This window comes from Urtica dioica, chromosome 5 (genome assembly GCF_054948205.1).
Source record: "Urtica dioica subsp. dioica isolate 48M chromosome 5, U.dioica_male_clone48M_v1_H2, whole genome shotgun sequence".
Classification (NCBI taxonomy): domain Eukaryota; kingdom Viridiplantae; phylum Streptophyta; class Magnoliopsida; order Rosales; family Urticaceae; genus Urtica; species Urtica dioica.
In genome coordinates this window covers 3,989,041-4,003,821 of record NC_142760.1, presented here as the reverse complement: position 1 = coordinate 4,003,821, position 14,781 = coordinate 3,989,041, and the positions used below count along the sequence as shown (strand labels likewise).

The window sequence follows — 14,781 nt, the reverse complement described above, 5'->3', positions numbered from 1 at the left end:
TAGGAAAATAAAACTTCAAAATACAATCATTCCTCACAAAAACAAATAAAATAAAATAAGACATACGATTAGTTGTAGCCAATACGAATACTTAATCTTCGAATTGTACATCCTCGTCATGTAACCAAAATTTCAAAACTTCTTTTATAAAATCATCGACTTCTCCATTCGATCCTACATAAATGTTATAATTAGTTAAAATGTGATCCCAGTTCTTATTATTGTTTTTAGTTGTTTATCTTTTTTATTTATATGTATTTTGATCAAATGTAATATTAATAGTTGCGTCAACTATTATATTTATATTATAGGCACACATACTGATTATAATCTTGTATCTCATGAATTTTATAGTATTTTATATATTTATTCCTTAATTCGAACAACAACTAGTTTTTTTTCTATAAAAAAAAATGACAAGTACTTCATGTCAATGAGGGATTCATCATTTAAGCTGCTTTTCTTAATATTGCTCCGAATACCTAGTCGCTAAGAGACGAATCTATAGAATAAACGTAAAATCGATGACAAGAGATTCAATATTCAGTATATGTTAAGTAATTTTTTTTTTTTTTTTGGTATGGGATGGGACGGAGCTAGACTCCAAAATTATAGGGGGTTTAAGTAATCTTTTTAAAAAAGAGAGTTAATTTGTAAATTTTAATAAAAAAAAAGGTAAATAATTTTTTTTTTTAAGGGGCGCTTAGGCTCTTGTTAGGAATAAATTCATTTCCATGACTATTCCTTCAAATTTTCTAGACATCCAATATAAAAATGAGAAAAAATAATAAATATCTACACTTTTCGCCTCAGGTTTTTCAACTCCCAAACCCAATAATTTGATTTTTACTCAATAATTTATCAATTTTTTATTTTCCATTTTCCTTACTAAAAATAAAACCTTATATGAAATGTGTTTATATAAGTTCTGTGCACTGCTTCATATAAATAAGATCTCACAATAGCTACACATGACAGCCGTAAGGTCATTATTACGCTGAAAACGGTGTTATATACGGCATTTGTTCGTGTGAGACTTTATAGTAATTTATTGTTTTTTGTTATTTTCACAGAAATAAATATGTGATAATAGTCAAAGTAGTGAGCGTTCGGCGACCGTAGCGCTGTCGGCACCACAACCAACAGCCCATACATTTCAATTTATAAATATTGTTTATAATAAATTAATCAATGTATAAATATCGATTGACGATTGTGAGAGTTTCGATGTCAAATCTGTTTTTATACCTTTGCTTTTTCTTAAAGCAGCTTCTCAACTCTCTAAGAAATAGAATGCTATATTTTAGAAAGAAAAAAGAATGATTGTTTATTTCATGACATTGCTTAGACCAAGTAGATGTAGTAACAAGTTGGAACATATTAAAAAAAAAAAGGAAAAAAAAAAAAGACAAAACGAGATGAGCATGATACTCTAAAAAACAAATAAAATAAAAAATTAGAAATAGAATGATAGCAAATATTTAAGCAATATATGCTTGATAATATTTCACTCTCGAGTTAGATTTTGAGTGTAATTTATGCTAACACTTCTCACACAAATCGTGTGTAAGCTTCCGAGGAACGGAAGTTTATAGCACAGACTAGAATATGAGAAATTTGTTGCTTTTTCATTATACTATCAAAATGAATGTTAAGTAGTGTACGATCAAAAATTTAATTGAAAAATCTAAAAAATGGCTGCTCGATCTTCAAAATAATAAAACACAATAAAAATGTTAGAAACACAAAAACAAGAATTGTTGTTGGTTGTTTTTGAAAAATCGAAAATATTAAATCCAACAAGGGCCATATAATCGAAAAGCCCACCTAATGTGGACCCAAACTGAGTCCACGCTCGTAGACAAAAGCGCGTGCCGCGCAGAAGGCACACACGCCGGGTTGATGCGCTGAGCGAAGCCCGCCGTGCGCTCTAGTCGATCCCTCCCACGTGCACCTCTTGATATGAGGCACACGCCACGCGGTGCGCTGAGAGAAGCTCGCCGCGTGCGCCATGCACTCGTCTGGGAAGGTTTTTCAGCCTTCATCCTCACCATAAATAGACCCCTCATCTAGAGGGAAAAAAAATTACACAATTCATTCTAAACACAAAAACTCGATTCCAAGATCATGAAACGTTGTCGAGGATCCTCCGCACTTGCTTTCACTCTGATTGAGCTAGATTCTCATAACATACTCTCAAAGAATATCGCACAGTGCCCGTACCTCGCGCATAGCAATCAGACTAATATTGAGCGTCAGAGTGCGCGTCAGAGGCAACGCCTCTGCACCTTACTATCTTACTTTACTTTCTTCTTCATCTTACTCTCAGGTCTCCGCGGTGAATGAAGAACGTTCTTAATCTAGGAGAGGGAACTCGTGACTTTCGAGTTTCTACAAACTCGGCTCGGCTGCAGCCAATTGGTCAAGCCTTGGGTCAAACCTCCCGAAGTCTTCAATCATTGTTCAATTTTCAGCGACAACAAAAATCAAATGCGTTCAACAACAGAAAAATAAATTAAATTAATGGCAGTTTGAGATTGTCAAGAAAAAGAAACGCTCACCACTCACTCGGTCTTTAGTGAGCAAGCCATGGAAAAACCTTCACCAACTGATTCCAAAATCTTCCCCGCTGCTAACCATTGAGAAAACTATGGCCCACCTTCATCTTTTCGGAAATGCTCCTCATTGAGCAGAGACCCACTGGCTCCTGCATGTTGCTCTACCGTAGAAACTTCTCACCTCCAATGCCAAACTCTTTCACTCCCAATCCAATCTCCCACTGGATTTTGCATCTTTGAGACAAAATTTTTATATAAATAAAAGCGCTATTAAATTGATGAAAAATCAACAAAAATAATTATAAGAAAGGAAATATATTATTTCTTGATCTAGTGGACCTCCACTCTATATAACAGCGGACGTCACCCGGGACGGAAGTAGCAAGGGCTCAAGCCCCCCTTTCAATTTTTGTTTCTTTTTTTTTTACCCTTTTTTTTTTTCATTTTTACCCTTTAAAATTTATAAATTAGCCCCTCGAAAAACAAATTCATTTTAGTCTCGCCTAAGTTAGGAGTCACGCTGTCTTGAACGTCACCTTTAGATGTACATATAAAAAGCCATAAAAATTGGCTATAGCTATAGGATAGTGTAATCTCTCTATCATCATCAACTTTTTTGTTAGAATAGCTCCTACATAAACAGTTCCTTAAGACTGGAAACAGGGAACTTGGTGGAAGATTTTGACAGCTTAGTTTTAATTTCGCTTTTGTTTTACAACCGAACTTCTGATTCGTGAACCCACTCTCTTGCTGCTTTTGGCAAGACTTCAGGACCACAGGACCAAAGAACACTCGGTTCATTGATCTAACTCTTGAATTTTTGGATATTTTTAAACCGATATGTTAAATTTCGGTACTCGTTAATTAAAAGTTGTATGCTTCTGAAAAAAAAATAGCCAATCATAATTACAACAAAATTTGTACTTTTTATTTTTTTTTTATATATCTTAGGTAACACGTACAACCACATAAACTTACATCTTTACTATTGTTGAATTTTTGGAAAATTCACTGTTTATGATTTATGCCTGTATAATATAAATCATTTTTTTGTATCTGAGTTTCAGATTTAAAGAATGAAAATAAAACCACGTCAATTGAAGATCCGGTGATACGAAAACACATCTTAATCTAAGTCAATAATATCAAACAATAGAAAAAGAATAAAAAAACCCTCCACAGAAGACTTGGTCGACTGACGATTGATCGAAGGATGGAGACGTGGATTTTTCACCAATATGGCAATTTTTTCTCTAGTTAAAACATCATAAAGGATTTTAATGCTTGTACAGTTCTTTTTTCGCTTAGCGCCATTTAAAAAGCGACATTAAATTTCATATTTGTAGTGTTAAGCCGTTTTTGGATTAACACTTATGGACACGTGACATTAACGGACTTGACCACGTGTCTTCGAATATGTGAGATTAGTGGTGAAATATTCCCCTTATCAAGTGAAGAACATGAGAATTAATTTCTCAAGTTCTTAAGACACTCTTGCAAAGGGAACATAATTTGGCTTGGGGGCCTTGGGTTTTGAGAGACAGTGAGTTTTTCTTCTCCCACTCTAGAGAGAATGGAAGTATATTGTTCCATTTTTTTTGTATGAAATTGTGTGAGTGGAGTGGCTTTGATTTCTCTTCGTTCTTGATTTTGGCCTGAAATTTGTTTCAGTGAGAGAAATGGCTGAATAGAGGATTTGACACAGTCTAGTTATAGAGAGAAAAAGTCAGCCCTTGACATGTGTTTGTCTTGAGTATTTATAGTGAGGTGGTGGGTGTTGGGGTAGATTCGTCATTTACTTGGGGTTTTTCTTTTTGCAGAGGCAAAGCCAAACGCCTCCTTGGAAGAAAAAGTCGTGGCACCTTCCTTGGAAAGAAAAGGTCGAGGCGCCCCTCCCTGTAAGAAAAGGTCGAGGCGCCCCTCCTTGGAAGAAAAAGTCAAGAAGCCCCTCCTTGGAAGAAAAGGTCGAGGCACCCCTCCTTGTAAGAAAAGGTCGAGGCACCCCTGCTTGGAAGAAAAGATCGAGACCCCCCTACATGGAAGAAAAGGTCGAGGCACCCCTCATTGGATCTTTCAGCCTCTTGGGCTGGACTTTTGATCTTTCACATTCGTTTTTTGGACCGGACCTACCATGCATACTTTTTCGTTTGGGTCGGGCCTTCATGTTTTTCGGATGAGAGAAAATCTCTAACAACATGTAGTAGTGATGACAGGCTCTGCATGGTTAGGACAAATGACGACTTTGAGTTTTAGACTGTGTGAAAAGTAATATATATATATATATATATATATATATATATATATATATATATATATATCTTGTTGTGACAATGAACTCGAAAAAAGTTTATAAAATGTAGAGAAGACAATAAATACCTCCCTCAAGTCTAGATTTTTTCGTTTTTCTACGCCAAAAATTAGTCTCAATGACTGGGAGTGGTGATGGAAATCGAAACTCTAGAACCGTTTTTTTTTTTCTCTCCGACAACACTCTAGGACTTTCAGTATCATTAACTAAATTTTAAAACATCTTTTTTCCTTTCAAAATATTAATATTAACATATACAATGCACATATAAATATGAAGTATTATGATTATTATAGCATACTAACCACTAAAAGTGAGTCCACTTAGAATCCAATAATAAAGTGTTGGTGTAAGCTGATAAATGAAAAATATCCCCACAAATGGTTAAAAATTAATTCAATATTCTTTATACAACCATAACTCAAAGTACCCTAGTAGAAAGTACGAGGACTCGAAAATTGCCTAACTCGTAAGGTACGGGTGATAGTTATTGAGCACATTTACAAATATTAGAGAACGTGGTCGATAAACACTACACAATGGAAAATGTGGTCACTACTTAAACTCAGCGATATTGGCGTTGATAGGATTTATAGTAAAGTATTCTTACAATTGTAAATCTCAACTATATTTTTTGGGTAGAATAAGTAAAACTTTAGAACATAACAAAAAAAAAAAAAAAGGCAAAAAGTATATTTTCTTGGTCTATTAGATAAATAGTCACATTTATAGTTTGACATTGCTAAATACCCAATGTTTCGTAAATCTTAGGTAAATAGCTACTTTCATATATTTACAGACGTAAATAGCCACTTTTATTTATTAGGTCACGTTATCTTTATGGTTATTTACCTAAAATTTACGAAACGTTATCTATATAGCAATTTCAAACGTTTTAATTGGTTATTTATCTTATTTTTTTTATGGCAGTTGGCGAATGTATATGATCTGTTCTTTTTGAGATTATAAATGAAATGACATACAAAGATGTACTTGAAAGGGAAGAAAAAAAAGCCACTATCGCTTATGTAAACTATTTCTACCATGGCCTATCCAATCTATGTACTAAACCATTTCTGTTTCCACTCCGGAGAGAGAGAGAGAGAGAGAGAGAGAGAGAGAGAGAGAGAGATTATTTTTATTTTATATTGTGACGTAGATCCCACAGAAAGCCAAAAGTTTTCCTCTATGTACGTACGTGTGTGTATATATATATATATATATACGGGCCGGCCCTGACCTAAGGCGGACAAAACTTATGCCTTGAGCCCTCAATTGGAATGGGCCTAAAAAAAAATTATTTTACACTTTTTGATAATTTTTAAAAAAATTTACATTTTTTTACCCTAAAAATTTACACTTTTGGTCCATTTTCTAAAAAATTTACATTTTTAACCCTGAAAATTTAAATTTTTATTAGTAATATAGGGCCCAAAATATTGAATCCCCTAGAGTCACCGGTAAGTTTGGACCGGCCTTGTAATATATATATATATATATATATATATATATATATATATATATATATATATATATATATATACACGTATCTCCATACATATATATCCCTCCTTTCCCTCAGGTCACGCTACACATAAACACACAAGAAAAGGAGAGCTTTTAGAGAGAGAGAGAGAGAGAGAGAGAGAGAGAGAGAGAGAGAGAGAGAAACATGAATGGCTTCGACCATTCCCAAAGGCAACAACACAGCCTGTCCATGAAAAGGAGATCATCACATTCACATCAGTCATCACTACAAGAAGTCATCCTCAATGGGATGAGAAAAAGTATCAGTAATAGCAGTATTTACGGTTTTAGCCCTAACGACGATCTGGTTTCGGCGGTGGTCCCGGCGGTGACGGTGGTCCTCGAAGGACGGTCGATCTGCCAGCGCATCAGTCTCCACAAGCACGACAGCTACGCGAGCCTCGCCAAAGCCCTAAGAGAAATGTTCGCCGGAGATAACGCTGATAATAGTAATAATAATAATGACGATGATGACGTCACTGATGATGATCTTGATCTCTCCAACGCCGTCCCTGGCCATCTCGTTGCCTATGAAGATATGGAGAATGATCTTCTTCTTGCTGGTGATCTCTGTTGGAGGTGAATTATTTGTTAGTTTTGTTTTTATTCTTTTTTTTTATATATATATAATTATTATGTCTCGTCTCTTATTTATTAAGCTCATCAATTGATGTATTAAATATCACTATATATTACATATAAGATCTATAGCGAAGAAAAAGGATGAAACTTTATTACTCTCTCACTCTCTCTCTTGAATAGTTTATTCTTATATCATATGAATTACAAAATACATTATATTTGATATATCTAACCTCAAATTTAAAATGAGTATATAGCTTTTAATTAGTCTTCAAAATAAGTCTTTTATTTACATTTTTTTTTTTAGAATTTGAGCCTCTATCATTTCGAAGAGGTAACCTCAGGGTCTGGTCACTTTAGCTAAGCTATTTGAGGTTTAAACTTTAATTGCTCTTCTATGGGTTGATATTTAACTATAGGGCTACTAAGTGGTTGTAAAATTATTTATTTGTCTTAATTTCTCTATATTATGGTTTTATTCTCGCATTTATATCTGGAATATGGATGAGAGACTTTAAACAAGCTTCAGATAAGTCACGCCACCAAGTGATCATCAAGCCATGGATATTTAAAAAAAAAAAAAAAAATTAGAACATGCATGTATATGTGTATTACTTCAGTCTTATTTTTGTAAGCTGTCTTGTCTGTAAAAAAAAATAACACCCTTATAGATCAACTTCTTTATACACATTCAATTTTAATACTCTTTTTTTAAAGTTTTTTTTTTTTTTTTGCAGTGTTTTAAAATCATCCATTAATTACTAGACTAATTATATATCCTGTATATACATACGTGTGGGGTGGCAGGGATTTTGTACGCGTCGCAAAGAGAATCAGGATATTACCTTCAAAGTCAAACTCAAGGAAGCCAGGATCTGAAGTGGCCGTATAAATATACGTATGTGGATAATTTTTGTCTAGGTCATCACTGTGGTTATTTATACTATAATATACATTCTAGTTGTTTCAAGATTTGCAAGGACTTAGATCAAACGGAATATTTCTGCAATTTTATATATATATATATATATATATATATGCGCGCGCGCTTAATCAATGATATGAAGAAAAATGTGCACCAGTGTACTATCTACTTATTTAATGAAACAATTAGTTTTAGCTTTCAGTACAAAAGAGATATTCAAAAAGGGACATATCATATTATTATCTATTGTTTTTACCATTACTATCACACACAGAGGGTGGGGGGTTTAAATTAGTACAAATTTATAACATTGGATAACTAATTTAAGTATTTTCATATTAAAACATTAATAACGACGAAGATTTGTGATTCCACATATATGTTATAGATTTCCTAAAATAATATGCATGGGTAAATGAAAAGCATATATTAAGTTTCAACAAAATTAAGGCGAGCATAGTTGCTTCTATTTGTTTATTTTATTTCAGTCTATTTTATTTAAATTAATTTATATTTTTTTTTCTTAGATATTACCATAATGATTCCAAACAAAATATGATATATAAAAAATGGGGTCTACTTACATTCTCTAGCCCCTTCTAATACTTTTTTGGCTCTCATAAAAATGACTTGTGTTCACATTCTCATGTGCATAGATAGAAATATACTACTTATTTATTATTTGTGAAACTAATTAATAAGATATGCACCACTAATTATTTTTCCTTCCAAATTGAGGGTGGCTATATCTCCGCTCACATAGACCTGGCTTTGTACCTACAAACACCCTCATATACAGATACATATATATATATATATATATATATATACACATATTTATATACATGGAGAGAGAGAGAGAGAGAGAGAGAGAGAGGGAGAGAGAGAAATCAGCTACGTATCTAGCTAGGTGTAAAGAAAAATGCATCAAGCTAATTAGGTTTAAGTTATTGCAAGGGATTGTCCGTACTCCGGTAAACTAACTCAAAGGAATAATAATTAACGAATTTTGTGATTCCTAGTTTGAATACAAATATCGCTCCTAGGTTTAGTTCAGATCTTAGTAACTATGTACCCTAATTTATATTTTTCGCTACGAAGAAATCATGTTTCAGCTAAAGACGTTTTAATTTTTATAGAAAGTATATAATTGTAAAATGATCGTTACCTCGTGTGTGTAAGAATACACAATTCGACAATAAAATGCCTTTAATTAATACTGTTCTGCAAATATTGGTTATGGTTATTGTACTTGCATTAAGGAATAATTAAGAGAATAGTTGACAAATTTCTTAATCCTAGGGCTGTGGTTTCAACTAATACGATTGAGCTTCTTGGTCGAGAGAAAATGAGAACTTAAAAGACGACTGATCATTTCTCATTGATTGAATGAATAGAATGGTCGAGAACATACCTTTATTACACAAAGAAATGAAACAGCCAACTCAAGTTAGTTATAGCTAATTTATGACTAGACTCTAAAAACAATTATAACTTTGCCACATAAGCTAACATAAATTCAATTCTCACTCGATCTTATACTTCTAAGTCTCTAATAAAGACCATTTGAAAACAAGCCAGCTCGGACCCAGTTCAACGTTAAGGCTGGGAATACTGTTCTCGAGCGACCAGACGGTACAAAGCTCATGCTCGTGCGAAGCCTCACCGTGAGTCTGTCACCCGGGAGATTAGTTTTTAAATTGCACACGAAATTTAACAACGTGGAACGGATATAGATTTCTTTATTTAAGTGGCATTAATTTTGTTAATTAAATAGTCCCTTACAAAACATATCGTTCTTCGTGTGCTCATTTTTAAAATAAATGGATGTCGTTTATGTGAGGGATTATAAACCTTAGGGTGTGCACGGTCCGATCCGGTCTAAAACCGGTCAAAAAAATCAACAAAAAATTGGCTACGTAAGCCACCTAAATAATATGAATTGTAAATTAGCCAACTTTTGGTAAACACTTTTTAAATAACCAATTTTCATACGTGGCAGCTTATTAACTACCTATTTTTTACATGTTTGGTTGTGTTAAATAAGTTTTTTACTAATCTTTAATAAGTCCACTTGGCCTATTTACAATAAATTAACAAAAAGTGGGTTATATCTCAATTCATTATAGCCGCGTGGCTATATAACTTAATAACACAAAAATCAAACCGAACCGATTTAAACGGTTTTAAAAAAAATTAAACCGGACCGGACCAAATAAGAAAAAAAAATCGGACCGGACCAAACCGGTTAAAATGGTCCGGTCCGGTTTAAACTGTATTTAGACCGTTTTGAACTGTTAGACCGTTTTAAACCATTTTAAATCGGACCGTATTTTATTTACACATATTTTTTATTTATATTTTCTTACATAATATTCGGTCCGGTTATCTTTTAGACCGTTTTGGACCGTTCTAGACCGGAGACATATTTTTTTAATAATTTTTTTTATTTAAATACTAACCGGTACGATCCGGTCTAAACCGCGGTTTAAAATTTTTAGACCGGACCGGACCGTTTAAAAGTTCAAACCGGACCGGTGAAATTTTAAACCGTTTAAAACCGGACCAACGGTCTAAAAACCAATCGCCCGGTCCGGTTTACGGTTTTCCAGATTTTTTTGCGCCGCCTTAATAAGCCTCACACGGTATACTATTTAAAAATGGCACAAATACGGACTGTAAATTTACCCCCTAAAAAAATGATAAATTACAAATTTAACATAAATATCGCAAATATACAGCAAATACCATAATTATTTATTATTTTATTCTTTTACTCACAAATATTTTATATTCATCATAATTCTAATATTTTCATTATTATTAAATTAAATATCATTTACTCACAATACATAAAAAGTAATATATGAGATATAATTCATATTAATTTTTGTTGCTCACATATCTCGTGGAGATACTCTTTTTGTGTGATTTACTCATGCGATAAAAGTATACCATGCGAACGGGATGTTAAAACTGATGGGTTAAACGACATACTCTCTTCTCCATCATAAACGACATTGAACCAAACCAATGTCGTTTATGTCACCCCATCTGATCTCATCTGATATCTTCTAGCATCTTCCAAAATGATGACGTGGAAACTCTTGACGTGGCTGGTCTTATCTCAATACACTCCTAATATTCAGGCTGGAGACTTCTGATTGGGTGGCAGGTTCCTCGTACAATAAGGAGAGCTGTCAATAGTTGTCATCACAGAGGAATAATTTTGTCTCTTATTAATTCCCTCGTTAGAATATTGATATCAATGTTTGTGTATAGAAGGAAAGAACAGCAATGAGAATTGATAAAGCTGATTTTACCTTTATTGCCTTCAATAGCCTTTATCACTTTCTCCATATGGTATCAGAGCTGTTATCAGCCTAATCAACCAAATGGCCGAACAAAACCCAAACTTCAACCCAGAAATTCCCAACCCTGCTTTTGAAGAACCATAAAACGTTCAACTCATCATTCCTATTATCCCTCAACCCATAATCAACCCTGGCCACCAAGTCCTCACCATACGACCAGGGTTTTAAATCCTTGGGGAACCGGACGTGAACCGGTCCGGTTCCCCCTTTTTGAACTCCCCGACACCGGAACCAACAAAACCGGAAGTTTCCGGTGGTTCCGGGAGAACCGGACCGGGAACCAATGAGGAACCCGGTTCCCACTTCCCGGTCCGGTCCAGTTAAATAAAAAAAAGGTATAAATACCCGGTTTCCCTTAAAAAAATTCATTTGGGACGGATTGAGCTCGCCCAAAAACCGCCGCGACCCACACCAAAACTTCTCACTTCCCGACCGGATCCCGCCGACCCGCCTAGTTCTCGACGCAACGAAGACCATTTCTGCCTAGGCCCGCGGTGATGGCTCGGTGCTGGAGCTGTTGGCCGAGCACGGGTGAGGAAAAAAAGGAAGAGTGAATGAGGTGAGGTTGATGATGGTCGGCCGGTGATGTGGAGTTGTTGTTTAATTTTTTTTTTCTTGGTTTTGCAGGTGTTGTCGCGCGGCTGGAGAACCAGGAGAAGAAGAAAGAAGAATCGGGAAGATGAAGAAGATAAGATGAGGAAGAGGATAAAAAAATTTCCTTTTATATGAAATGAGAATTCCATATTTGCTCATGAAAATCTTCAATTCTCCACCGCTCGTAAACTGACCCCGAACTCCACATTTTATTTCAACTGAGCCCAGAAAAATATTACAACCACGTCCTTGTCACAAAATTTTGTGACTAAAACCATAACCCATCGAACTTTTTAATTAAATGATTTGAACCGAGAATTTTCTCATTCGTTCTCGATTTATTCAAATTTATTTAAGGTTTCTCGGAATTCATTCTCGTCCTTGAGAATTTATTTTCTCAAATTAAATTCCGGAATATCTCATCGGAAAATAATTTCTTATTCGAGATGAACTCGATAAATCCTTCCTTTTTATTCCGAGATTTCTCCTTACCTTAATATATTTCAAATTAATTCGATAAACTCATTATTCCAAACCCAAAATGATGAAAATAATTCTTAGAAATTAATTTACATAATTTTCTCGTCCTTTTGACGTACTTAATTTACAACATTAAGCTTAAAATTTCGAGTCGCTACACGCATGGCCGATGTACAACTATCACTTGGACATGTACTTTCGTGCATGTGCGTATAAGATCGTTGCATATGGTCGCTATGAGTAGTCATTTCATTTATATCCGTTTTATGTTGAATTTGTTGAACTATAATATTTGATGGATTGCGTTGAACTTTATCATTTTGGTTTGTACTATTGAACTTACTTTTTGTTGTGTTTGTAATTTTATATTGTGTTGAAACATTCTACACTATTTTTAATTTTATGAATTTTATCCTACGTACTTTGTATGTTTTTTTGTATATTTCTTTTATGAATTCCCCTCGGTAAATACGGTATTAGACGATATTCCTCTACGGTAACGGTAAGTTCAACGGTATCGGTTTCCTTTTTTTTCTGCTTTCTCCGGTATTCCTTTACGGTACCGGGGGTTACCAGTAAATTCGAAAGCTAGAAACGGTAACGGTATTTCGATCCTTGCATATGACTCTCCGACACAAACTACCTTCTATGGCGACAACAAGTGCTCACGGCTGTCCGAGGCCATGGACTCACTGAGATCCTAAGCCCTACTGCTCCCCTACCACCATAGACAATCAACGGCCAGCATAACCCAGCATTTGACCACTGGGAACGCCACGACTAACTCCTTGCTTTATGGCTCCTCCCCTCCATCTGTGAATCAGTCCTCGTCACCACCGTCGGCCTAAACAGCGCCCACCAGATCTGGTTCTCATTGGAGCAAGCCTATGCCGGTCAGTCCAAAGCCAAGATCCTACAACCCAAGCTTTTGATTCAGACCATGAAGAAATGAGGCATGACAATGCGTGAGTACCTCTCGAAGATGAAGTCTTGCATTGATGTTTTGTTCTCCGCCGGCCACACGCTCTCAGACGAAGACCAGATTCTACATGAGGAGTGAATACGATCCCGTGGTTGTCTCCATAACCACCAGGTCTGAACCGTTCACACTGAACGATGTCAGTTCCCCATTGCTCAGCTTTAAAGCTCGTCTCGACCGTGGCACGACCCCTTCGTCGAATTCCCACCTCCCAAGTGTCAATCTCACTCAATTCGCCACGGCGTCACTCGAACTTCTCGCCTAGACCCGGTCAAAACTAGCACACCAACACACGAGGGGGACGTGGTGGACGCGGTCAAGGAAGGAACAACTTCAGTCGTATTCTTTGCCAGATCTGTGGCAAACAAGGTCACTATGCGGCTCACTACTTCAACCGGTTCAACAACTCATTCTCAAGCTACACCAACAACGATGGTGGGTCCAACAATACTCAAAATACTGGCCACAACCCCACTGCCCTGGCTACCATATTCTCACCAAGTGAACAGCTTGAAGACGACGTGTAGTACCCTGATTCTGGCGCATCCAATCACGTGACCAATGACCTGAACAACATCAACCTCGGGACTAAGTATCGCGGAAACAACAAAGTGCAAATTGGTAATGGTACAAGCCTATCTATTTCTAATATTTCCTGCTCTTTTAGCTCTCCATCACATATATCTCAATCATCAAAACAATTCATTCTAAAAACCTGTTACACCTACCATCAACCACCAAGAACCTCATAAGCGTATCATAACTTGCCTCCGACAATTCTGTTTATTTTGAGTTTCACCCTTTGTTTTGTCTTGTAAAGGATTAAACCACGCAGCATGTACTTCTTCGGGGAACGCTTGAGCACGGGCTGTATCCCTTCAACCTAACCTTCAACAACAAATCGGCCACCAACAACAATCAGTCCAGTCTTTATGCTCATTCCCTAAAAACCTCAAACCCATGTGTGAATGTGGTCTATGGCTCATCTAGGCTTTTACATTCTCAGTCTTTTCCTTTAAATCAAAGTGTTCGAAACACTAGCAAGAATGATGTAATGCATTGGCATAGGCGGCTTGGTCACCCAACCGTCAAAATTATTAAAAAATCATTTCTTCTTGCAATATTGCCTTGCCACAACATTCTGATTTACGTTCTGCATGTCAACAAGGAAAAGCACACAAATTACCTTTTTCCCAAGCCAACAACACCACTAACAACCCTCTTGAAATTATCCACAGTGACCTTTGGGGCCATCACCTGTTTTATCACGAAATGGGTACAAGTATTACGTGAGTTTTATTGATCCTCACACACGTTATACTCGGATTTATTTTCTGAAAAACAAGTCCGATGTGTTCGAAACCTTTACAAAATTCAAATCCAAAGTTGAACTACAACTAAACCACAAAATCAAAAGAGTCCAACCCGATTGGGGTGGGGAATATCAAGCATTA

General features: G+C 35.7%; 1 protein-coding gene across 1 annotated transcript; it reads left to right on the top strand.

Moving 5' to 3' along the window:
- The first annotated feature begins 6,436 nt into the window (after positions 1 to 6,436).
- Positions 6,437 to 8,049, top strand: IAA33 (indole-3-acetic acid inducible 33). Its single transcript, XM_089615681.1, has 2 exons — positions 6,437 to 6,972; positions 7,783 to 8,049. The coding sequence occupies exons 1-2, from the start codon at positions 6,539 to 6,541 to the stop codon at positions 7,865 to 7,867; spliced, it is 519 nt and encodes a 172-aa protein (XP_089471807.1). The 5' UTR covers positions 6,437 to 6,538; the 3' UTR covers positions 7,868 to 8,049.
- Positions 8,050 to 14,781: the final 6,732 nt, after the last annotated feature.

Coding starts and splice junctions, on each gene's coding strand:
- IAA33 (XM_089615681.1), top strand. CDS start 6,539: ATGAATGGCTTCGACCATTCCCAAAGGCAACAACACAGCCTGTCCATG. Junction 6,973..7,782: donor GCTGGTGATCTCTGTTGGAG/GTGAATTATTTG, acceptor GTGGGGTGGCAG/GGATTTTGTACGCGTCGCAA.